The sequence below is a fragment of the Pleurodeles waltl genome, chromosome 2_2 (assembly GCF_031143425.1).
Source record: "Pleurodeles waltl isolate 20211129_DDA chromosome 2_2, aPleWal1.hap1.20221129, whole genome shotgun sequence".
Taxonomy (NCBI): Eukaryota; Metazoa; Chordata; class Amphibia; order Caudata; family Salamandridae; genus Pleurodeles; species Pleurodeles waltl.
In genome coordinates this window covers 902,369,515-902,397,392 of record NC_090439.1, presented here as the reverse complement: position 1 = coordinate 902,397,392, position 27,878 = coordinate 902,369,515, and the positions used below count along the sequence as shown (strand labels likewise).

General features: G+C 41.0%; 1 protein-coding gene across 1 annotated transcript in view; it reads right to left on the bottom strand.

The window, feature by feature from the left end:
- The window catches only part of ZFPM2 (zinc finger protein, FOG family member 2), a 578,803-nt gene extending 561,404 nt beyond the window's left edge, over positions 1-17,399 (bottom strand). The window contains exon 1 of the mRNA XM_069220606.1: positions 16,943-17,399. Within this exon, the coding sequence (XP_069076707.1) occupies positions 16,943-16,982 (40 nt within the window). The 5' untranslated portion in view covers positions 16,983-17,399. The remainder of the gene's footprint in view (positions 1-16,942) is intronic.
- Between the last annotated feature and the right edge of the window lie 10,479 nt (positions 17,400-27,878).

Here is a 27,878-nt window from a genome sequence, read left to right as displayed (position 1 = left end):
ATAGTAACTAAAATGGAGGCAACCTCTGACTCCATGTTTTTCTAGTGCGGTCCTAGACCGGCATCCTTTGCTGGCTGCTGGCTTTCTTTAATGTGACACTTAATGTTGTCTAACACTGCTTCTTCTATAAAGGTCTGAGCTGTGAACCGGCATGGACATTATGCGACCCTTAGATGGTCGCGATTGAGTCTAAGCCGTGCTTTTTTCAAATAAAGCGATATTGACTTTAAATAATCCTGGCGCACGGCTCCCTGCTCTACCTTTGTGTCATCTCAAGAAGGAAATCTGACAATCAGAGAGTGACACCCTCTCAGACGAGCCTCCGGGCATTAATATTTAAATCTTACCTATCCCCTGTGATTGGAATTCCGCTGCTCTTCGCAAACAAAAACCAAATCAATCTGCTTAGAGTTCAAACTAGATCCCTAAACAGTTTGCACTCTCCATGCACAGATAAGATAAACTTTCTTTGACCCAAGAGATGAAGTTGCCATGACAATCAGAGAGTCCACTTTCCATATTGATATTTTGCTGATGTAACAACAAATAGAACCAGATCTCCTGGCTGATAATTGTGATTAATTAATACTAATATTGATCCTTACAAGCAAGAGACAAGGCTATTAACTTGAAGCCTGAAAAGTCAATTGTTACCTGTGGCAGAGATACTAGCAGCTGATTTTAAAACATAATAAACAAATGTGCTATCTTTATGCTAATTCCTTGTTCAAATGATCTGCCACTTTCCTGAGCACACCAGTTCCCTTTCAGACAGGAATAAGCATGGATTAAGCCATCATTTATCCTCACTTATCGAGCATATTTTATTTATAAGCGTAGCTGCAAGAAGTAAACACAAATCGAATTGCGTTTAATTAAAGTTAATAGAAATGCAGAAATACCCCATCCCCCACATAAGTTGTGCCTTTTTATACTCTACGTTTTAGATCCGTGGCACCAATATGCTCTAGGAGTGTATGAGCGTTATACAGGTAACACAATCTATAACTGAAAATTAAGGCCAGACTAAAGGTAACATGGGAACATGCGGAGTACAGCAACACGTCAGGGTGTAACCATACATCAATATACCATCATTAAAGTTCAACCCAACGAAGGTTTGACACATTTGATGCATCTTTGTTCAACATGTTCTGATGGCCTGGGAAGACCCGGAAAAAGCTCACTTATGAATGGGATTTTTGTGTCAGGGCCCATGATGCCACATTTTCAAGCTGGCACAATGAAAGAATGAGCAGTGGCTACATTGCATCTGTGCTTTGCACTATATACCTTAGCCTGTGTTGCTCATGTCACTCTTGCACTATTGAAACTGCAGAACCTTCTGGGATATCTGTTTTTAAATGCAGGTGCGCGCTTGTAACTCGGTGAATGTGCTACATTCATTCATTAGCACAGTCATTCATTGATATCATAAGAACACATTTGGAGATCCGGTTTGAGCATTTTAATCACAGCAGACACAGGACAGACTGCTCATGGAGGGAGAGGGCTTCATGTTTATAAGACGATTTTGTGGCATTCGGCGTGGACCCCTGACATTCTAGGGTACCAACAGCTTCCTCGTTTTTATTTTGAATTTGTTGTGTGTGATAATAGAGGAAATCGTGCATGAGTCTCGATATGTTCCTGCCATTAGAGGTAGTGCAATATCTGGGATGTCCTAGATGTTGATATGTAACTTGATTTTGCACAATCATTCGTTTTATTGCAATTCTTATCATAGTACATTTTACAGCTTTTTGCACACACGCATCAAGCTGCCATGGTAGGTGCCCTGGTAAGCACACGCGGGACCATCACAGCTCACTTTACTACAGGCTGCCAGGCTTATAACTCAACAAACTCAAAAACGCACCCGACCCCAGAGCCATTCCATTAGGGTTGGGCAGTAATCAGAGTATTTTTGGTAATTCATTGTTACTCTTTGACATGCAATTACCAATAATTATGCAGTTACTCCTGATCACCTACTTAAGAGTAATTATGGAAAAAAATCCTAGAGCACATTTAGTAACTGCAAGTGCCCATTTGCGCTCGCTATTTGTGTGCTGCTGCATTTTTTAGTGAAAAATGCATCCTCGTGTCTATTGTGGACACAAGGATGCATTTTGCAGTAAGAAAATAGCACAAAATGCTGTTTTAAGTTGGGGGAAAAATCTTACTTAAAAATAGCACATTTAGCAAACGTGAGTAGCTGCTCACACTTGCTATTTGTGTTCTGTTGCAGTTAGCACTATTTCTTTGCACAACATCCATCCTCTTCTCATGTAATTCAGGCATAATCTTGGGGAATTTATAGGTAATTCTGCACCATTATGCTACAGGGAATTATACGAGTTAGGCCCACCTCTACATTACATCTATGGCCTGAAGGAAATCCAACATCGCACACACAACCACAGAATTCTTTCCAAGTTTCTCTTCAACGACAACCCCCTTTAAGACTCTCTATCTGAGATTCAAATGCCTGACCAGCTATGCACCCACTTACCAACAAAACAAAATACAACAATATTTGCTGCTTCTCAGTGGCCGTGCCTTGCTTGAGGAACAGTGTGCCCACCCAGGCTCCTGTGAAACTCTAACAACCTCCCCACATTCAGGAAACAATTGAAAATCTACCTTGTTGCAAACCTAGATGCAATTTAGTTACACAGTGTACATTATACAACTGTGTAAATCATTTATAATTGTATACAGAAAAGAGATTGTAGAGTTCCAAAGGCGTACAAAACGTTCAACCTTCCCCACTAACTGGTGTCAATGGGGATATCAGTTGCCTTAGATGATAACACTTTAGCCTTAGACAAGAGGGACTGGTGGGGACTGGTGGGGCCACACAAGGGACATGGACTCACTAGTGAAAGGAGAAGTATTAGAAATCATAAACCAGTCCACCTGTTCAGATTCAATAATACATATCTATTTTGACACAAGTGTCACTGTACAAATACAGGAACAAGTGAAAGATCACATCTATATCTGCTACAGTCCTACAATGATACAAAGTGTTTTAAAACAAACACTGGTAAAGACAATAGGTTGCTCGTTTGAGATGTACTGGCTTTGCAAATTGCTCGTAGTCACCCTGCGCAGCATCCCAGGTGCTGTGGGGCATGGCTAAAGATTTTTTTAAAGCCTTTGATGTGGGAGCCCACATCATTTTGCAAGTGCGTACAGCACGCATAAAATGCTTATCCAAAACGACACAGGTGTTTATCTTTTTCTTTTCAGTTACTGAACTGAGTTGAATCAGAACCTAAACAGAAAATGAAATGGGCAACATTTTGTTTTTTTAAAGTGCTTGGGGGTGGGGAGAATTGAAGCAATAGGAGAGGAGCACTACACTGGTTGCGGAAGCAACACAGGGATGGAGGGGACCCGGAAGCAAAACGAGAAGGGTGGTTGGGGCCGGAAGCACCAAGGGACCTGGGGAAGCAACACAGAGAGCATGGTTGGGGGAAGCAGCAAAGGCAAGAGAGAAGGAGGGCACAGGTGGGTGGAAGCAACTCAGTGTTTGGAGGTGGGGGAGGTAATGGGGACAAGCACAGGGTAAATGCAATATGGAAGGGGCAGGAAGGTGCAGACATGAAACAGAGCAACAAGGAGTGCAGGGGAAGATAAGTACACAAAGGAGACAGTTCGAAAAAACACACTCCCAAGGAGTGCTTAACACAAAAATAAAGACGTTCTTGAAAACAAGTAGTGGAAATTGCAAAGGAAACCAATCAAAAGAGCAATAAAAACAGTGCTCAGTGGCAGGGACAAGCACAAAATTGACATGCTGGGACGTGAAAAGCAAGCAGGCAAAAGAAAATAGAAAGGAAAGCCAACCAATGGTAAGTCAGGGGCAGGCTCCAAGCCTCTGTATGTCCTTGATGAACCACAGTATGTCTTGCAACAGGCAGCGCATGCTCAGTCTAGTAGGCTTGGGCCTAAAAAAGAAGTCCCTCATTTTTCCACTTAGAATTTTGTTGTTGCCTTTTATACAATGCTCAGAACAACTCATACAATTGATATGTGACATCCGGGCCCATCCAACAGAATCAGTTCCACAAACTTTCTACTAAGAAATGTCCAGCATCACATTTCATGAAATTCACCACAGCACAAGCATCACCCACGGGCACTTCAGTTTTAGTCAGGAGCTCCTTGAGGACCTCATTTAATCATGTACCTATCATAATATATTAGAACAACAGAGATGCTGAAAGTCCTTATTCTCATCCGAGTTATTTTTTATGATTTTTAATAACAATCTTTACGAAGATCTTGTTCAAAAAAAGTTTAACATTATATCATATAGCAATCGCATAACAAAAAGGTAATTAAATGACATAGAATAAGAACTTTTTTCAAAATTACCAACAGTAAAAGGATAGCTGCAGCAGAGGATTGTAACAAATTCTTTCTAGAAACCGTGTTGACCAGCATTCACACTAGCAATGCAAACATTACAAGGCATGTCAGAACAATCAATGATATCATAAACAAATTCCTTAGCACTCATGACATTTTTTTAAGGAGACAAAATGTACATCATCAACCCACCCACATACCAGGACCGTATGCAGTAATTCCTCTGCCCACTAAACTCTATAACGTGAAAGGTCCTCTGCATGGAAAGGTTTATTTCCCTTTGTGCACACTGAGTGACTTGAATCCACCCCACCATTACCCATCACAGCCATCCTCGCCTATTCCAGAAAAGTACCCCAGACCAGTGAGAACTTCCTCTCCAGATCATATGACCTCTAGCTGAACCTCAACAGAGGCCATTCCCTCTACCAGTGAGTCAGTTCTTGCATGTCCACCATTTTCGGTTGCGTCAACATTAGCTGGCTGTGCCATTAGAGAGCCTATAATCAACCACTTCATTCTACATCACTACAGTTACCTCGTGTTATTTTATTTATCGCTTTGTTGTACATTGTCTAAAGAACTTATGAGAAGAGAAATAAAAACAACCAGGGGCTAATTCAATACGCTAAGTTTTAGCAATCAACACTGATCCTTGGCTTCCAGATTCCTTCATTGCAAAATTGTTATTTCTTTATGGGTAATTTATTTCAGTAGCACCAAGCACATCTAAAACACATTGTATTCTCATTTAATCACATTTAGGTCACCTAATCAACAAGGGTCCTGATTTCACACTCCTCGGTTATTGACCTATCACATTAATGCTTGAATGCGCAAAGAAGCATCTGCAATTTTGATGATTATACTCATGCCTCAGCGAGCAGTATGTTTTTTATGTGGCAGGGCAATGAAGACTGCATGGGGTAGGTGAGAAATATGATGTAGCATAGAAACAAACGTGAAACACTTCCTATTACAAAATAGCTTGGTAACACATAGACTACACATTTGCATTCAATGGAAAGTACATACTACATCGCAGCGCGTTCTTTAGGTGCCAGCATGTAGAGCACATTGGAATTCCCTTCATCACTATGGTTTCAAGATTCCATATAACATTGGACAAACGTTGAATCAATGATGTTAGATTGATTGTATTTTTTTTTTTAATTCTAGATTCTCATTTTACTGTGCAATCTATTTGTCTTTGAGGCTACCAGTTCCAAAACTACATCAGTCCAAATGCAACTAATTTATTTTGCTTTGTTGGTTTGCTAATGGTGTAAGTGTAACAGTTTTTGGCCCACATTCGTTCCATCGTAGAGTACATAAGTTGGACATAAAACAGACACATGTACCTAGAATACTGCACTACCATTGTGCATTTTGCTTACTGTGGGGTTGGGAAAGTGCTACACCTATAAATAAGCATTGGCAATGCCAATAGGTTTGGCTTTTAAGGAAAGTTGTATGGTAATATGAAACATTACAAGTAAATAACATACATACTTGTGTGAAATCAAAAAGCTGTAGAATAGTATTGGTGTAGGTTAAAATGTCATGTGACAAATACATGAAGCCAGACCTAAAAAGTCATGTAGGTTAATGACTGCCCTCCTCCCTTATGTGCTGCTGCCAGAGAAAGACAATCATCATAAATGACTTAGTTAGCTAAAACACTTTTACAGTATTACAGTGTCATCTGTGTGCCCCTGAAAGTTCAAGCTCGCAAACTGGATAAATAAACATAATGATCAAGGCTGGTGGAGGGTGCACACTTTTTTGGTGGAAGCACACACCTTCTGCCAAATGAGAACATGTACTCCTGGCTCCCAACACATGGGCGGAGCCAAAGTCCCTCTAATGATACTCACATAATTGACTGGCAACAGTTGTTCCGCCAAACCAAACCTTACAAAAATATGTGGATCCAAAGGTTTCCTAGGAGCCCATCCCTCGTACCACTGATTGCCAGAGATACCAGATACCAAGCGTCCGTAGTTTTGATTTCACCTCAGGCCTCTTTCTCCTACCACCCTACACTTTTCCTCGATTTATCTCATTTTTTGCAGGTTGCTTCCAATCCTTCATTCACCATATGCACTCTTTAACTACTTTCACTTGCTCATTTATTCGTCACCTAGCACCTTTCTCTCTTTAGCTGTGGCTCAATTGCTGATGAGGAAAAATAAGTCCCAGTTCCCAAACTGAGTCGGCGATTCCTCCTACCACCTGCCACTACCGCTACAAGTTTAGAAATTAGTTGAGGGTAGCTTCCGCCCAATACAAATGAAACATTTCTAAAGACTAGTGAGGTCTGAGTATTCACTCAGAGAACAATGAGTACCTAAACAGCTGCCAACAAGTGACTGCACTTAAAAGGATGACAACATGGCAGAATGTGCAGAGTTAGCTTTTGACTGAACAGCCGAGTTCTCCATTCATACTTCCAGATATTTGCACTGTGGCACAGCCGCTTAATCCGGCAGGACCTTAAACCACTTGGACTAGGTTAGATAATGTATTTGTCTGTCTGCATTATATTGTGCTCTGTTGATGAACATCCGCCTTTTGAATGGTATTTGGTGGGTGCTTATTTTTCCAGTCGCAATTTGCACCTGTATATTTTCTACAAATAATACGTTTCAATTTGCTTGTACGCGCCTTTGATTTTTGCACGACTGTGCTTTGTAAAAAGAGTTTACCAAACAATTATTTACATGATCAAGCATAACCCTTTTTATTACTAAAAATTATGACGGTGCAATTGTCAACAACAGCTTTTTCACAATTCAATGTCTAAAATATGTCATACTCAACTTATAAATAAAAGTGAGCAGAGGATTTGTTAGATTGGCAGTTACTCTCACTTGTGGAAAGTGGTATGTGCATAAAACGTATTGCTCCAAACTGGCACCAATACATTATGCGCCACTCATTATAAAATATGAAACTAGGCAAAACTCCACTCTTGGACAATTGGCAGAAATAAATAAGCTCCTCTTTAAGCTATTTATGGCACCTGGCACCTTATCCGATAAAAGTGTATGGATTTAGAAACAGGCTAACTGCAGTATTAATTGCTGCAGGAATCGGAATACTTACATTAACTAAATGAATTGCCAAACATTAATTAAGAGCAAACCAGCTCAGACGTACCCTTCTCTGGATGTAATTTAATTCCACTGCAGGTCTGCACCACTGTTGGTATTTGGTGAGCCATCTGAACAGTGCCTAAAAACTCTAACTGGCCATAAGTGTGCATTTCCCATCTGAAACTGATACAACTTGTAAAATATTTTCTTGATTCTAGCAACGTTGATGCTTCTTTAAAATGTACATCTTCGAGGAGTTTTAATGGAAGGTGGTTGATACTGTGAGCATAATTGTATTTATTTGTATGTATACATTTAGCACTTGTCAGTTCATTTTGGGCTTTTAGAACTCTGATACAGAGAGATTTTGCGTTGAATCACAAGACCCAGTCACCTTGCAAGACTTTTTACAATTTCAACTCGCAAGTCTGATGGTCGAATTGCATCTATGAATTTCTACAGCCTACATAGCATCTTCCTCTACCTTCATGTTACAGTGGTGAAACATACAGATATTCATTAGTAAGAAAAGCTGGTGATTGGTGTGCTTCTATTTGATGTGTTACAGCATCTTTGTGGGTCTAGACTCTAGGGCGCTCTGTCCTCCTTCAGTATTCACCAGGATGCTAACCGCAATGCAGATTTCAGGAACCGACATCCACACTGACTGCTTGGCATTATCTCAGTAAGTGTTGAGCATGAACATGTGTATGGTCATAAACTTAAATGTTGAGATTTACAAAGGAATGTTGTGGGTTGAGAAAACATAGCACATTGATATGCAAGGTGATGGGCTTGGCCTCTAATTTACGTGTTCGTCATTTTTTCAGCATTTTTCTGACCTCAGCAACTGCCCTCATCTGGGGTGATATACCGCCTGATAATCATTGTCATGTGGGTTTACCAAAATGTTTTTAGAGGTCTGGTCTTTGAGACAGCTCTGCCTGTCTCACCAACTATTGTTTTTTTTTTCCCCAAAAACAATCTTACATAGTATGCATACGTACAGGGGCTGTTGGTCAGTGGCCATCATACATTATTTTTTAAATAGTCATTCACAACATTCTTCTGTCCACCAAACTATATAGCCGTGGGCAGTGGGTCAGCCCACTTTATCCATTGGCTCTGTTCACTTTGTGCAAAGCCTGTGCTCAACGTTTTCTAATTCCTTTAATTTCAATTGCAAAGCTGATTCAAAGTGTGCTTTATTTTATTTTGGTTTTATTGTTTTTTACTTTAAGTTTAAATGCAGGCTATTTGCTTTTGCGTGCACTCTTTTTTGAAGATTGTGTTATGAAGTGTTTAAGTGGGGCTGTATGGTTGCAGCTGCCTGTGATTTTAGTGCTTGATTTGATAATGGTTTCTTCTTTTCGCTTTCACAAATAATCAAAATAAAATGCATGGTAGAACAGAATGGAGTGTTACTTTACTAGTAAATAGACTAATTGGTGACGTTTTTTTAAATTTAAAATGTTATTACAAGCAATAATCAGCCATGTTTCGGTGGTGGCATATTATATTGTTATTCTTTTCATTTGTATTTGTGTGCCATATGCTTTCAATAAAAAAAAATTAAAAAAATCACACCAGCTTGTGAAAGCCAGACCTATTGGCTTTGTCAAGGCTCGTTTTTTTTGTGCCAATTTTATGTTTGGTTATATCTGTTCCCTCAAAAGAGTATAACCATATATCAAGCAGGTTTCTTACATTGGACTGTTGCAAAGTAATACAATATTTTTAAAAAATGTCTCCATATCAAAGTTGACATTAAAAGGTCGACTAAGTCTCTAACCAATTTCATTGAGCCGATTAAGTTCACTGTATTGTATTCTGCATCTCACCGTAGCTTTTAACTCTAATGCAGTTAAGCGTCATCCAATTATTCCTTACATCATCTAAGCTTTTGCTTGCTCCTTGGGTATGGAGTGAAAGGCTGCAAGTCCCCCTTTGGTGGGTAGATTATCCATGGATTTTATTTTGCTACTTTGGCATTATGGTAGATGTGTTTTCCTATTTTTTCACTCTTGCATTATCAAGTATGTTTCACCTAAATCCAAGTAAGAATGAGTAAAGCCTTCAGGACTAAAGAGAAAAGCATTATAGTTCAGTCTGTGAGCTTATTCTTCCGTTCTACTGTAGAATAACCTGTTGATCTCTAAGCATTGAGCCAACTATGTCATACAAAATCAGACATGATCAAGAAAGTTAAGGATTTAGGGCTAACCTTGAAAACAGAACTGAGTTTTTTCATCAAGAAAACATGATTCATCTCCCTTGTCCAATTTACCAAAAATATAAAATAACTGTGGTCCTTGTGAAATATTTTGTCTGCAAATCAAATCTTCTGGAAAGAGAGGAGACTGTTTTCTTCTATTTGTGTAAAATGACATTGAATCCAGATAGGCCCGTTGTTGGAATGATGTCTTCTAGGACTGCACCCATGCAAAGTAAATGAGGGGCTGAATTCCCTACATCAGTTAATGTTGAAAGGTCTGATACGTTGTGCTACTTGAGTGGTCGTGAAGAATCGGACCAATTGTCAATGCATAACTATGACTTTTTAAATCTCAGCATCTTTTTGGGCTGTGGTCATTTTCATTCATAAAAAGTCAGTCAAAAACGAACATAGTGTCAGTACCAAAATGTGCTTTCAGACTTGTGGGCCACACATAAATCCCAAGATGGAGTCACTGCACACCCATTAGTGGTTCCATAAACAAGTCCACACGCGAATCTAAAAAGGATAACAATGCCCTTGTCTTCAAGAAGCATGTGCATTGTATGTTACATGGTGGGATCTCGGTCATTTTCTCTTGCGCCCCTAACACGGTAACAGCTGAAACAACACAATAAGTACATGTTCCTCACCCTCTAACTCACCCAAAAAGGGGCTGGCATTTTTAAAGTCGTAGTCAGTACCATCAAAAGCATATACATTTGACAAATATTTTAAATATTGAAAGAGAATCCAGTTGAAAATAGTTTGACTATGGCTTCTCCCCATCTGCACCCAAGCGAAGGGATTTGACATTTGCCATGACTTACCCTTGGCATCATTACCATTATGGTACATTCAAAACACAATGTAGATTGATGTGTGACTATTGTAGCAAGTGTATTTATTTTAACTGATTTGACGCCAGGAGAAGCATGTGGCTGAAATATAATTCAGCATGCTGACATTCTGTTTCTTTTGTCAGGTGTAGTAAGGCTTGGAAGAGCTAAAAGATGTTTTAACTCATTTGCCAGACATATTCCATTTCAGCACCCGCTTGGGAAAAAAGAATGCAGATCAATATTTCTTCTGCCTGGATAGTCACCCATAAACTTGCGAGGCAGGGACATCCATACGTAGAAACCAGCCCCATGGCTGATGCTCCACTTCTCTACTACTCACAGCGCTTTGAAGCAACCTAACAGTGGTACAACAACTATACAAACCACTAACATGACACAACATGACATATTTCATCCATAACCTGCATAGCTGTCATCGTCTCATATAAAACACAACCTATCTGGAGAAGTCCTCCCACAAAACACATGAAATATTGATAGTAAATGCCACATAAAGCACTATGCATGTGCATCTCTAACTTTAGGGTCCTAGATAGCAATGAATGATGATACCTACCAGTACCAATTCTATGCTGTCCCTAAAAAGAGGGCCTGATGCCAATAAGGGGAAAATGTCCTTCTTTAAAATAGGCGAGGCGTGCTTTGTATACACATGTAAATATTCCCTATAATCCCTCACAGAAGCCTCTACAAGGGACTGCCTGTAAAACACTCAGGAATGAGATCAACAAAAATCTGCTAACAGTGTTTTAAACTTTCACTCAAACAAAATTGAAGAGTCCTTTGGAGTTTTTCCTCCAGTTAATGGGTCCTTCTGCCTTCGGTCTAATAGTCTGGACTTGTATCCACACGTCACTTGTTTACACTACAAGTGTAGTCGTGTTACAGTAAACTGATAGTAAGAGCTGAGGTCTAGAAGCAGGTACACAATATAACATAACAACAAAAAGGGCTGGAAAGCTACACTCATTCTTTCCATATCCACAGTGAATGAACTTGTCGTGTGTGTGTGGGTGGTGGCAATGATGTAGGTTAAAGCAGCCAGCACACAACTCATCGGCCACTTTTCCTAAGACATGCCCACCCCAAGCTCTCTGCTCGGGAAGCTCACACACATGAGCCACACAGGTCAGCCAACTCATTACCAGACTGCAGACAGCCACCGAGACAGAGAGAGGGGGGAGCAAAACCACAATAAAACTGCACATACAACACATTTGCTAATCGTACAGAAAGGCATCAGTAAAAAAAAAAGCATCATCACTTGTGTCATAAATTTTACAGCAGAGCCACAGAATGGAGAGCAACCTGGGCAATTTATTGGCATATTGGCAGGAGGTGATAAGGGTAAAAACAACAGCAGGCAGCAGCTGGCGCGGGGAGATGGCCTGATAGCATTGATAGGGGCCGCCATACAAAACACCTCTCTCCTATCAGCGCCTTTTATCTAAGTGATTGCGGTAATGAGACTTGAGGAAGAGACTCTTATTTCAGGCGGAGGGAAGGGAGAAAGTGACATGAAACGAGGAAAAAAATCCGAGTTTTCGCGACAAAACATAGGGGCTAAAATACATAATTTATCACGGTATTATCGGGAAATCCAGGCAGTCTGCTCTAATCAAGGAGCACTGAGTGACTATTTTTGCCTTATCATCCAAAGTGGTGGAAACGGAGAAGGAATTATCTGGCTCCGGCAGATTGCTGGGCTGGAATTTTAATGGTAATAATCGGGTTTCTGATGCCCTATCTTCCCCGCTTATCTTTCCCATTATCTCCCCTTATCTGGCCAGTCATCAGAGCAAATTAATGGCGCTCTTTCAGCGTCGCCTTTTTTTATCGCTGCCCGGAGAGCACCCAAGGGGAGCGAATAAGCAAAATATTAAAATGCTGCATAAATCACAATTTCAGATAGCGGGGAACTGTATGCTGTAGGAGGAGAGAGAGAAAAGCTATGCCCAACAACCTTTTTGTCCTTTAAATTGACTGTCTCCGGAGTCCTGGCTATGCAGTGACTTTTTGCCTTCCAGACAGCTCTATTGTGTCACCTCCGGCTCTAATACCTGGGCACTGAGTGGCTCAGCGCACGCGCCAAACGTGCAGCGGCGCGAGGACCATCTGTCATTACCACTAAAACATGTTGACCATTAGTATCATTTTCCAATATCTCTCCCTGTCTGTGCCGCCGTTTTCTTTTGTCAAACATGGTTTAAGAAGCTGATCATTTTTTTAACATTTTGCTTATTTTGTGCTCACTTGTGGGACTAGAATCTAGCTTTGCAACACATGCAAGGACCCTACAGAAAATGCAAAATATGTTCCTTCTATCTCTGAGATAACTGGAAAGTCGATGTCGCAAACAGTAAGTAGGCGTAGCAGTGCTTAAGAACCGAAACCAATAACTACATAAAAATTAAAAAATAAAATAAAAATGAAATGCGCAGATTCTGCTAAACAAAGACACGTCCAAATTTGAGCTTGGAATCTCAGGAGGAATCTGCATAGAGTTTTGGCGCGTGCATGCAGAGGGTGCCCTCGTGACATCACTAGGTCTTGTGGGTGGGGTAAGACGAAAACCGCTGCCTATCTTGTCTCAGCTTTCCCCAGAGGGCCAGCATCAGCAATGTTGCAGGCTGCTAGGGATACAAGAAGTGGTGGTTGTGCGAATCCGCAAAAGAATAAAGTATCTGAAGCGAATTCCAGGTCTTCTGATCATAAATAAACTTTGCAAAAACTTTTTGTGAGTGCCTCCAAATCAAATGGAGCAGTGATGGAATGGTGACTATGCAGCTTTTATGAGCATGTTATTCTTGTTGCTGATAATGCCTGCAATGTATAGGTCCCCCTGTACAACCGAGGGGCTACCATGGAAGGTCTGTCTTGAAGAAAGTGCCCACAGCGTCTTTTCAAGAAGGGCCTAGATCATTGATATCTAAAAGAATGCTTTTACAGGCCTCGCCTCACCTGGCATTTCTCACACACAAAAGACTCTCTGTAACAGTCTCTTCTTGTTAGATTTTTTTTTTTATCAGATGAGGCTAAAAGGAGGATTGTCTCTGCCCTATTAAAGGTAAAAGTATAAAAGTAAGTATATACATATTTAATGGTTATAGAATTTCATTTCATGTTGGACAATGGTTTCAAAAGTCATAATTCAAGGGAATTATGTTATACCAGTAAATTACGTATTTTTAAACATTGAGAAATGTAGAAAAAAACTGAAATAAGTAATTGTGTAGTATAAAAAATATCTCCGCGGTAATTTTGGTTAATAATTCTATAATGCAATCAAGGTATTCCAGGAACATGGTAAGTGATGCACTTGGCATTTGTTATATACTAAAACACACAGCTGTAAGTGTCGGCTAAATAGCCCAGCATTACTTTTATGAAAGTGCTTATTTTGATTTTTGGGTACTGGTGGTCGTAAGTATGGCCCAAAAACTGTTTTTTTGTTGATGGCTAATCATGCTTTGCCTATTGGAAGAGATTGCCATAAGTCCCAGTGATGGCATTGAAATATATCCCACTTCTTGTCACTGTTTAGTGCAGGAGGTGACCTGATGGACAAGCTCACTGCTTAATAGTCCTTTAGGGGGCCCTGTTTCTTCTGTCAATGACAAATGAAATCAACGTGAAAGCACACTGTCTAGCGCATGTTTACAGAAACATATCTGTGTACATGCATTTGTATAACAAGTGAGCTACGGAATGGTGTTGTCTTGTCTTCGGCATTATATATAATTATTATATATATGTGTGTGTGTGTATATCTATTTATTCATATGTATGTGTGTGTGTGTGTGCTTTCATTTAATAGAGTTTTCCTGTGTATGTTTGAATTTGCATCTGTGAGAGACTGCCTGTTTACATGTGCATAACAATGTCAATCAATGTATGCACACACACACACACACGAAAAGCTTTTGGTTGGTCAAATAAATAAACAAATACACATGGACGTGGATGTACGTATGTAGACAGATAAATAAGCATGTGCACATATTTGTGTCCATGAATGCACTTATGTGCATAACATATATATGTCTACGTGTGGAGGAGACATTCATAGTCACATTAGAACCTGCTCTCTCTCCTTCTCTCACACACACATAAATACTTAAATAAGAAGCCCACTCATATATTTAAAGTGCACAAAGAGCAATTCGTAAGATATGTATGTTTCTTCAGAAGGCTAAAGTGTGTTACACTGCAATGTAATAAACATGTATATAAGAATATATGCATGTATGTGTAAAGACGAATAAAAACGCAATATATGTGTGTGTATGTCTATGTGTATACCACAATTTACATTTTCGACCTGTCTATGACTATGACTAATTCCTACATGTGATTGTGTATTTATTTCTGCACAACAAATACTTACACAGATCGAAACTGATTATTCAAAAAAGGCCTCAACTCCCGAGAGCACTATTTATCGTGAAGAAGTGTGCGGGAATTAGTAGGGACACAAACATGCACAGCTTGTTACTTGCAGTCCTTCTCAATTAATGACCGGACTTTTATCTTCCAATGCATTATGTGGATGCAGAAAAAACATTTAATGAAGTTAATTGGGTAGATAACATAGTAGGCAAAAACACAATCAGATGGTCTTTGAAACATACAATCAATTAATGTGAATTGTTTATTAGTGATAAAAGCACCAACGATCCACTATAAAAAGAAGTCATTATTCGCTCCCTGTCAGATATCCTAAGTGTAGCAATGCAATAAATCTCACATTGACTTGTGCTTAATGAGACGAGTGTAGGATGTCTGACAACCCTAGAAGTCATGTCTGTATGGGGTGTTTGCACATGAGAAAAGTTCATTTGGTCAAACATTTCTTCGGGAAGTTTTTTTACTTTATGCCTCGTTTCAATGGAGCCATGCAGAGCTGTGAGTGACACGCTGTTAGTATGGCCGCTTCATCGGTTTCCAAAGGCTGACGGGTTGAGAAGAGGCCCAGTTGCCCTCATGGCGAAGGTGGTGCATCCCCAACTACTGTCAAAGGACCCAAGGCACACTTTTTAAGGAAGCCTACTCACGTGTGGTTACGCTGATGGTAGCTGCGAGCATGCCGTGTCAGACTCAATACTTACAATACTAAAAAGAGGAGTAATATTGCAACGTAGAGAAAGTCTGAAAAAAGCGTTCTTCCCTGGGAGGATTTGCCGTTACGCAGCACGGTCCCTGAGAGAATATTTACACTCGCGGGCAAGTCTTCAGTACAACCTAAATTATTATATTTGCCGGTAAAATTGTTTTAAAGTGCAAGTGATGTTTTATAAAGAAGGCTGTGTAAACTTGAAGGCCAGAAGTCTTGCCTAAGTTCCAGGGTTTGCTTGTGGCACCAAGTATGCAGCTCTGTGGGAGCACAGCCCTTTCTGAGGGGGCACCTGTCACGCGCCACAGCCACACTCCGTCACAGAATGGTGACACTGGAATTCTAAGGGAACAAGCAAGTGCGTCGGGAGACGCCGACAGAGCCCTAAATTCAGGGAGATGTCTCTGCTACACAGCGGTGGTGTGCAGTACCAAGGGGCCGTCATCTCTCTCGGTAGCAGCCTTCAGGTGTCAGGGGACGGGGGCTCTGACATTGGGACAGTTCTAACAAGGAGTTCTGCCCTCAGCGACTAGTAACTTTGTTAGTTTAATACGAGAGTAGCCGAATTTACTGCTTCTTCTTAAAAACCATGGGAGGTGAGTCCGTCAGCACAGTCCTAAACCAGCACCAGCCCTTCAACTGTGAACCTGCGTTTGTGTCTCTGTGCGTACAATGTATACTACACATACCGCCCAAACACGGCAACAGAAAGTTACCCACAGTGAGTGGTTACTTGTCCGACATGCTTTGCTTAGAAGGATCCGAAGTATAAATAATACTCAAGGCTCTTTGATGAAGCCCCATATTCAGATCAGTGCGCGCGATATGCTCATTTTTTGAAATTATAGATAATGATGAGCCATAAGCGGGGCTCGCCGTCCAAAGCGGTTGATCGGCGCTTCTGGCAGACGCCTCTCCCGCGACACTTTGAATAAAACAAATCACAGCTTGGATGCTGGCGCGCACCAGACTTACAATGGTTCCGTAAGTTGCTTAACAAAGTTAACGCTATGTGTCATTTGTGCTCTGCAGCAGTAGTGGTAGTTTAGAAGTCAAGCACACAGTCCATGCCATAAACTGCTGAAAAAAAGTAAATATACATACACAAAGCACATAAGCTAACCGATCAAGGGATGGGAGAGGCGCTTCTTGCGTTCGTATTTAAACCTGTGCTGGTTCGCCCATGCGTACCTTGTGTGTGCCTTCTGTGTATACTCAAGCCCCAGCCTCTGCCCCCGCCCCCAACCCCCGGACACCCGGTAGAACTCACGTTTGATCTGCCGGGGTTTGCTCTGCTTCCTCCGGGACATGCTTCTCTCCTTGTTCCAGGTGCGCGAGGGACAGATCAACGCGTTTATTTCATGGAGTGCTCGATCGATGGCTTGAGATGCAAAGTCATATGATATGGAATGACAGAGACCGGTGCGGGGCGAGGGAAGGAGGGAGAGCGAGTGTGAGTGGGAGAAAGAGAGCCAGAGAGGAGGGGGGCTCGGCGGAGGAGGGAGGCGCGTGCGGAGTCACATAGCGCGCACGCCGATGCTGCTGTCACCCCCTAGGTTGGGATCTACCCAGAGCGGCTGATTTCTGGAGTGCCGTGGGTTGGGGAGGAGGCACGGGACGTGCCAGCCAGTTTCAAATGGGGGAGGTGGGATTCGTGAGCCAGAGGAGGAAGAGGATGCGTGCATCACCGTCAGACAAACAGTGATTAGCTGGTTCAAAAAAGAGCCGGCATGCAAATATTGCCCTGTGTTTTATGCCGCACGTGAGGCATACGTGGCAGGGCTGCCAGGCTTTCACACGAGCACTCTCCTGTTTTCATAGGAGCAACTTATCAGATACACATGTGGAACTATCATTATCTAATTCGTCTCCCCTGACATGATAACGGGAATTGTTTTACCCCTGAGCCTTTACTTGCACACGAGAGCTCACTGTTTTCGTTATAACTGCCCACCCCCTAGTTCACAGCTGTAAAATAAAACGAACAACTTTTAACCAATAACACGGTGGCTTCCAATAGGCAAGGCGGCCTCCCGCTTGTTTGTTGACATCGGTGTTTCATGTGCGATGGAACGAGGGGAATCCAGCTGGAAGTAAGGTTAATGAATACGTATGAACATTATAGCTGTCTGAAGCCACATTGTGAGTCATGTGGAGTTTGTATTCCTGGCTGAGACACCGCTTCACAGGATCACAACTGGCCCTGCGATCGTGCTCCCAGTTTCCCTGGCTGAGGAGACAAGAGAGCTTTCATTACAGCAGAAACATTGCACTAGGCCATACCTGCATCAGCAGCTAATCCACTGTCCTCATGCCTAGAGGAACATTCTGCAAGGGGTGATACGTGTGCTTCGGCCTGACAGGGCAACCCTTTTCCTTTTCCTATCTTAACCTCCCTTCTTCCACTCTAGCACTGCCTGAGCTCGCATTTACCACCACTCATGTCCTGAGTGATGTAATATGGGAGGTCATAAGCAGTGGATGTTGGGGACACAAGTCATATTGGCTCACTCAACTATAACTGGTGAATTGGCTTTTAAATGTTAGTTTTCACGTTATTTCAACACCTAACTTTAATGTCACTTTCACCTATATTTTTCAGTGGATTTCTAGTTTTTTTTAAACATAACTTAAAATCTTATTAACACATGTAACTATAACGTCACTTTAACATTTGCTTTTTCAGTGAATTTCTGATTTTTTAACCACATTCACCCACACCTGCTGATCACGGGCTCACACCAGGCCCTGTGGCTGACCCTGTCGCAGGCACCCAAGCCCCAGTTGTGCAAAACGTTCAGCCATGCACATTGGGAGGTTGGAAGCAGGGCCTGGCAGTGCCCAACCCAGCTTGGGTGGCCAACCTCCCATTGTGCACGGCCAAAGGCCATGCACAGGAGGATTTGATGCAGGACATGACCTCTGGCCAGGCTCTGCATCCATCTTCCCTAGGACAACCAATCCCCCGCTGTGCATGGGCTAAGGCCTGCCCCTGCATCTAACAAGCCTTGGCCAACCTCCACTGCACATGGCCTTTGCCTACATGCAGCGGAAATTGGCTGCACAACCTAGCCTCCAGGAATGGCCCTGTGGCCAACTTCGCTGTGTGTGGTCAAACCCACACTGTGGACGGTCTTCAGCCATGCGGAGCTGTAGGTTTCTCACAGTGCCTGGCTGCAGGTCCTGGCCTTCCAGGAAACACAGCACAGGTTATCAACCCCACGACTTTCAAACCCACATTTAATTTATAATTGTTTTGTTATATCACTAGTGCTGCAGTACTCCCATGGTACTGGCACTCAAGCTTCAACCCCCATATTATTATTGCGCTAGCTTCCCTTGGAAAAACTTGTGTGGTACCAGTGTACCATGGGGATAAACCTTGAGTGGTGGCTCCTGCTGGAGAACTATAGTATCTCATGTGAGGGCTGCGCTGGGTCACTCAGGAGTACTGAGGTACCTGCAGTGTGAGAAAATGGATATTGGTGGAGGGGATGGTAGTCCAAAGTAAAAAGGTCACTATTCTTGTTAAGTCCAATAAAGGTTTCAGTAATTTACACTTGAGATCAGCCTCTGGTAGCCATGGCACAGAGCAGACAGGCTTAATTTAACAAAGTTTGTAAAGCATTTGCAATTACCGAAACAGTTAAAAAGTTGAAAATACGGCAGAATGGAAACTCCACTCCAATTTAAAAAAGAGAGAATGACTTAATGAACAAAATTACACCAAAATAACAAAAAATCAATAACGGGAACCATAGATATGATTTTTTAAAGTGTTAAATAAAAACATTTCCCAAAAATGTTAACTGCCAATCATGGGTCCCAGTCCGGAGTTTTGCCTTATGCCTTAGTCTGTGAAATGGAAGTCAAAGAACCTCAATTCGGGAAGGTAGCAGGCTGTGGCTGAAAAAGGCTCAAGGAGCCATCTGATGAGGTCCCAGTCGAAGCATTGACTTTTGGCAGGAAAGTTCAGCATTGGATTAATTGAAAATTTGAACCCAAGGAAAGTCCCTTGCTCGCTAGATACTTTTGGCAACTTTGTCCAGTGATGATTTCTGCTTTCAGACTTAGTCACTTCTTTCCAGCAAGGCTGCGAGCTGTAGCTGAACAGGGGCCCATGGGATCAGATACCCACATTCTACATACAGCTGAAATGGATTTGCTGCTACTGAACAGCTCCAAGTAGGAGCAACCTGAATCTTTGGCCCAGCGGCAAAACACCTTTGTTGGGTTGACTTGGCATGTTTGTCCCAATACTCCAGAGGAATTTGGAGACAAAAAGTTTTGCAGTTCCAGGTTTTTCAGGATGTTAGGAGGAGTACACTTTAAAACAGTACACTTTAAAACAGCCAAGGGTCTCAGGACCTCAAGAACAGCATTTAAGGGTGTGGGTGCCACATAAGAAAAAGCATGCTTTCTGAATGAAGGTCTAACTTTCTGCCATATTTGTAGTGATTTTGTTCAGCCATTTTTTCTGTCTCGCTTCCCGAAATTTCCTGAGATATAACATGGAAAAATTACTTTCTGGGACCCCTGTTTTCTCTCATCCCCTACTTGAAGAATCACACCAAAACTTTCCAGAAAGTTATTTACATATATGTATATATCTCCTCAAAGCAAATCGGCTAGTTTCCCCGGCGCCGCGCTCACGTAACCGGTGCATCTACCGAGGGCAAGTCAAACCCTCGATTCAATTTTAACCAAAAAGCTTGACAATTCACTCCATCAAGGTTCAAATAATTTGGTATTTATTTAAAGACTACAAACAACGCGTTTCGACCAAACGGTCTTTTTCAAGTTATGAAGTCCTTTTACAATTTTCACTTATATAGTGATTTAGTCTTGTTACACCACAGGTGCATACTGGGATCTGTAGTCCAAAAAAAAAAACAACTCAAACAAACAACAGGACTTCATAGAAGAAGACAAAATTAATATTTCAATCAATTGCTCTCCTACCTCTCGCAACACAGATAATTCTTAATGTCTCAGGACACCACAATTGCAATTTTAAACAGATTACTAAAACAATACATTCACTTTCACATAAAGGTTAATTAATTAACTCATAACTGATTAAACCTTATATTGTCAATACACATGCTGTAATATTAATGTACCCTAAATGATATCCCAATATTAAAATCTATCATTTAACCTCAGGGAACAGTACAATCCAATCAGTTTGTATATAATCTCATAAACCTATATTTCGTTCACATCTCTACAAGTGTACATGGAGTTCCTCATCATTGTTCATCCCACAAGGGGCCTTAGTTTTCATTTTAATTATGTATCTGGATTCCAGTTGTCTTAACTTTTTAACTCTATTCCCTCCCCTTTCATGGTCTGGAATATGATTTACCCCAAAGTATCTTAGGGTCTTCCAATCATTAGTGGTATGTGTCAGTAAGTGTCTGGCAGTTGCATATGTGTTGTCTTTATGAATAATCGTTCTTATGTGCTCAAGTATTCTCTTCCTTAGAGTACAAATTGTACTGCCAATATATTTTAAACCACAATGACATTCTATAATGTAGATTACAAATTTAGTATTGCATGTGATTTTATGTTTGATTATTATTTCATGACCATTTTGGATTTTGACTTTTTTCATTGATTTTCCAATTTTACAAGCTTTACAGCTGTTGCATTTAAAGAATCCTTTCTGCTCCACTTCCAACCAATTACATTCTTTTCATTAAACAAGCTTGTGAATATTTCTTGAAACAACTGAATATTTCTGAGTTTGGAAAATTCTAAAATGTTATTAGCAATGATTGACATGTGCTTAAAAAATAACATATTTATGTTTAATCATGAGATCTATCATCAACTATGTGGTATAGCAATGGGCATTTCATTTTCTCCAAATTACGCCAACCTAGTAATGGGCTGGTGGGAAAGAGAAATAGCATGGGGAAAAGAGAATGAAGAATTTACTGATAAAGTGTTGCTTTGGGTTCGGTATATGTAGGAAAGTACCATCGTGCCTGGCATGTTACCCCCATATTTCACTGTATATATGTTGTTTTAGTCTATGTGTCACTGGGACCCTGCCAGGCAGGGCCCCAGTGCTCATAAGTATGTGACCTGTATGTGTTCCCTGCGTGATGCCTAACTGTCTCACTGAGGCTCTGCTAACCAGAACCTCAGAGGTTATGCTCTCTCTGCTTTCCAAATTTGTCACTAACAGGCTAGTGACTAAATTTACCAATTCACATTGGAATACTGGTACACCCATATAATTCCCTAGTATATGGTACTGAGGTACCCAGGGAATTGGGGTTCCAGGAGATCCCTATGGGCTGCAGCATTTCTTTTGCCACCCATAGGGAGCTCTGACAATTCTTACACAGGCCTGCCACTGCAGCCTGCGTGAAATAACGTCCATGTTATTTCACAGCCATTTACCACTGCACTTAAGTAACTTATAAGTCACCTATATGTCTAACCTTCACCTGGTGAAGGTTGGGTGCAAAGTTACTTAGTGTGTGGGCACCCTGGCACTAGCCAAGGTGCCCCCACATTGTTCAGGGCAAATTCCCCGGACTTTGTGAGTGCGGGGACACCATTACACGCTTGCACTGTACATTGGTCACTACCTATGTACAGCGTCACAATGGTAACTCCGAACATGCCATGTAACATGTCTAAGATCATGGAATTGTCCCCCCAATGCCATTCTGGCATTGGGGGGACAATTCCATGATCCCCCGGGTCTCTAGCACAGAACCCGGGTACTGCCAAACTGCCTTTCCGGGGTCTCCACTACAGCTGCTGCTGCTGCCAACCCCTCAGACAGGTTTCTGCCCTCCTGGGGTCCAGGCAGCCCCATATTTGTAGTGATTTTGTTCAGCCATTTTTTCTGTCTCGCTTCCCGAAATTTCCTGAGATATAACATGGAAAAATTACTTTCTGGGACCCCTGTTTTCTCTCATCCCCTACTTGAAGGATCACACCAAAACTTTCCAGAAAGTTATTTACATATATGTATATATCTCCTCAAAGCAAATCGGCTAGTTTCCCCGGCGCCGCGCTCACGTAACCGGTGCATCTACCGAGGGCAAGTCAAACCCTCAATTCAATTTTAACCAAAAAGCTTGACAATGCACTCCATCAAGGTTCAAATAATTTGGTATTTATTTAAAGACTACAAACAACGCGTTTCGACCAAACGGTCTTTTTCAAGTTATGAAGTACTTTTACAATTTTCACTTATATAGTGATTTAGTCTTGTTACACCATAGGTGCATACTGGGATCTGTAGTCCAAAAAAAAAAAAACTCAAACAAACAACAGGACTTCATAGAATAAGACAAAATTAATATTTCAATCAATTGCTCTCCTACCTCTCGCAACACAGATAATTCTTAATGTCTCAGGACACCACAATTGCAATATTGTAGAAAAATCTATAATAGTATATTCAAAACAAAAACACCATCACGCTGTCCTGACCAAATGTCCACGCGTTTCAGCAAACGCCTTCAACAGGACTTTGGCAGACGTCATTACACACATCCATTTATCCAATACAGTCCTTCTTTAATTTCAATGCTACACTGCACATTTACAACGGCGGCGGCCATCTTAGAACATAATTGATTTTTGCCATAATGGGCCAAAAGATATTATACATACCAATGATGCATCCTCGTATTGAAACATAATTTGCCGTGGTTCAAGAAGAATATCAAGTATATGGATATCTGAGATAGAATAAATCTCTTACATACAATTACAATAATCTAAATATTTATAAATATCCATACAAAGCAAATTAGATACGTGGATGAAGGAATCTTATCTAATAATAATAGAAATATTTCTCAACATAGGTTTCCACACCAATTCTAATTAATTTTATACCAAAAAACGACATAATAATCTGTTTTACATATGATATAAATATAATAAATATCTATAAATATCCATATAAAATATATTAGATAAATACATGAGTAAAAAGTCTGATGATCAAAAAATGGGAACATTTCCAAGGTAAATATTCACAGGAAATCCAATCAAATTTATACCAAAATGAGACACATTGGTTATATACAATACACAAGAGCATATAATCCAAATATATTCTAAATCACCGCCATAATAAGCATCTAAAAAATAATAAATAATTGATACAAGATCACCTTGGTCATCTTGATAAATTAATTCTCGACTGTTGCTAAAAAATAATTCATTAGAAAACCAAAGATACCTCATGTAAAAATATGTAAAAATATGTAGAGCATTACATCAATCCATATACTGATTTATCTACAAGGAAGCAATTCTGTTTAAAAAAAATTAATATATTTATATATGCATTTATATATGTGTATATACATATATCTATCACCAATAGGGTGTTTTTTCAGTGAATTTCTGCATTTTTAAAAATGTAAAGTAATTGTTATTACTATAAATTAATCCAACTACCACCATGCATGGCCTTCAGGGCCTGGCCTGCCCTTGCAGTCAATCCCTATAACCACGCAACCCAGTGCTGTGCACAGCTTTTGGCTGTGCACAGCGAGGGTTGGCCACAGGCAGCAAGGCCCTGCAGCCAATCCCTATAACCACCCAAACCTGCGCTGTACATGGCCTTAAGGTGTGCACTGCAGAGGTTCGCCACAGGGCCTCTCCTGTGACTAAGCCCTGCGGCCAACCCTATAACCACCCAACCCCACTCTGAGCATGTTGGCCCACTGCTGCAGAGGTTGGCCGTGGGGCATGGCCTGCATCCAGGGCCTCTGGCCAACACCTCTAACCACCCAACCCCCGCTGCACACAGCCTTTGGCCATGCACAGCAGTAAATGGCTGCAGGTCTGTATGCCTCCCTACCCTGGCTGATTTTGGCCCCATGCACAGTTCCCCTCGCATCCCGCCATACATGTTTTTTTTTTGCCAAGAATGTTAATGCAAATATTACAGTGATATTATCAGTGACGTTATCAAAGATGTCATGAGTACCGTAATTTGTGGGTTAATTAGCAGTGCATGGTGAAGGCACGAGTTATAGTTACCTTAGGGCACAAGTTATAGTTTCTCGAGATAACTCTAACTATAACTGGTGAATTTCAATGGTTTTGCACATTTAAAATGTAAGCCTAACTATAACGTCCCTGTAACCTTTGTTTTTTAAGTGAATTTCTATGTTTTTTGAAAATTCTATTTATTAACTATAACGTCCCTGTAACCTTTGGATTTTCAGTGAATTAATATGTTTTTTTCAACATATAGTAATTTTCAATATAATACGTTAATCCAGCCATCTGTGACTTTCATATTGAGCTATTCTGGGTTTTTAAGGCTTTTTTTTAGCCCTTTATGGGCTATCTGGGACAGCGAGAGAGCCCTCAAGGGCACCCCGCGGTCGCTACATGTTTTTAATTTTTTATAAATTGCTTTATAACAAGCCCTTTACGGCTATCTGGGACAACAGGGGAAGCCTCAAGGCCTCACCTGTGGTCCCATTGCTTCGGCAACCAATGAGCTGCTTTAAGTAGCAGCTCCATGGTTGCTGAAGCAAATCTTTCATCTCTGTTCCCTGCACGTATACCTGCATTAGAGGTAATAGACAAAAGAAAACCTATGGTTGCCGCACATTCCTATAATAACAAGTATTGTTTAGGTGCTCATACATTCAAAACATGCCTGTTGTCAAGCATGTGTGTCGGGACAGGGACACCTGTACCCGCAAGTAACCTCTGTGAAAAAATAAGAATGGAGCACACTCAAAAACGTATCCCTCTAATGTAGGAAATTCCAATAGTCATAAATATTCAAACATGAGATAAGTTTTCACTGAAGTGGTATCAATACCGAGTGTACTATTTAAAAAGTTAAGAACTCAAGAAGAACTTTTAATACATAAATCATAAATTTTGATGTGTCACAAATTTGTTTTCATAAGAAATTGTTAATAGAGAAATAACGATCGTCAAAGCATTACACAGATGTAAAATCTACTGATACGTGGTTTATCCCCTACTATGATCATTCAAAGTCCAAAACAAGAGTGGTTGTAGGGGTGAAAACTATCCACTTTGAAGATAAGGAAGCGGAAAAGAATTGTCTTCATCCAGATGGAAAGAAGGATTGTCCAGCCCATCCAAACTCAGCCAACACATGTTTCATCCCATAAGGGACTTTATCAAGGCTGATAAAAACAAATATTGAGTAGACTTATTAGTGTACCTATTTGTACCGCTAATGACAATAAAGATCACCTAAAAAATAGCAATATCATGCGGTATATTGAATAATAGTAGCAATATAGATATTGTAAAATGATAGAAAGCCCGGTGATAAGAAATATCTTGATACCACAAGTGGATGTTGATGATATTTAGGTATGTAGAGAGCATAAAGAAGCCATATTTCTCGACATCATCTCTCAGTGAAAAAAGGAGGAAGAGGAGAAAATATTTTATGTCTAAACCCAGGGCCCTGTATCACTCCTCGAGGTCGTTCGCGCGGCCACCCTTCATTGTTGAAGAAGCCCCAGGGAGGTGGTGGTCCGAAAAGGACCTCCTTTACATAATTTAGTATTAACCCTGGGAAGGTGGTGATCCCTGGGGCTGCAAGGGGGTACCCAAGCAGCTCCTCCACTCCCAATTTCTTAAATGCCCGAGGGGGTGGTCCCTGTGGTGTGGAAGGGCCATGCAGCCGCCGCTCATATTTCATTATAGCCTTGGGGAGGTAGTGATCCCTGGGACTCTGGTGGAGGCCATTGGGCCCCCCCATTCTAAAAGTATTTTTGCCCTGGGGGCTGGTGGTCCCCAGGGCGTGGAGGGACCCTGCACCCCACTCATATTTCATTATTTGGCCTAGGGAGGTGGTGGTCCATGAGGCTATTAAAAAGAAAAGAGTGTCCCCGGGACGTGGCTCAACACAGAGCTTATTTAAAAATAAGCGTGGGAGCCTGCACTTGTTTTTTTATTTTTTTAAATAGTGAATTTGCAGTAAAAACAACAAAAAATGCTTTTTAGCCGTTGGGGTGTCCATTTCGGACCCCAGCACCAGAGCTAAGTGGTCAGTGTGTTTATACCCTGAACCCCTTTACTATTTCTTATTCTTTTTTTCCGGGACTCGACTTCAGCTGAGTCCCAAGATGGCTGCCAACACTTTCTTGGTGAAGTGTTGGCAGCCAATTAGATCTCAGCACAAGATCAAGAGGGGTTCTGAATCCCTTGTGTCCCTAGATACATAAATTCAGATTTCCTTAATTTTCTCAAAAACTACTGAACAGATTTACATCAAATAACAAAAAAGGGCTCTTTCTAGACCAAGAGCTACTTTCCTGCCAAATTTGGTGTAATTCTGTCCAGTGGTTTTCACGCTATCGCTGTTCAATTTTTCCTATGGGAATTAACATTGCAAACGCTCTAAATTTCACCCCCCTTTATTTTGGCCCCCGCTTGAAGGATCATCTGAAAACTTTCCAGACAGTAGCTCATGTGACTGTCAAATGTTTGGGGGGAACATTTTGTGAAGATTCATCAAGCGTCGGCGTATATATAGACAAGCAAAAAACAGCATTTTTCTATAGAAACTAGATCCTAACTAAACAATACATATATATGCATAAATATATTTATATATATACATATAATATGTTTCTATATATATATTACCTACTGGTGGTCACCACTAGGTAGTTAGTTAGGACCATGTTTCCATATAAAAAGTATTTTTTGACTTGCCTATATCTTTGGTGCCGTTTGATGAATTTTCACAAAATTTTCCAAAAAACGTCTGCCAGTGAATCTTGTTGGACACAGAAAGTACCTAGGGCCTGTAAATCAAGTGCTACTAGTGGACCTGCAGCACTGATTGTGCCATCCACCTAAGTAGCCCTGTAAACATGGCTCAGATCTGCCACTGCAGTGTATGTGTGTGCAGCTTTAAACTGTAAATTCAACCTGGCAAGTGTACCCAATTGCCAGGCCGAAACTTTCCCTTTTTATACATGTAAGGCACCCCTAAGGTAGGCCCTAGGTAGCCCGATGGGCAGGGTGTCATGTATGTGGCACATGTACTGGCGTGTTTTACATGTCCTAGCAGTGAAATACTGCCAAATTCGTTTTTTACAGTTGCAAGGCCCATCTCTCTCATAGGTTAACATAGGGCTGCCTTTAAATACTTTTCAAGTGCAGTTTCCCTTTGGGAGCAGATAGAAATATTGAGTTTGGTG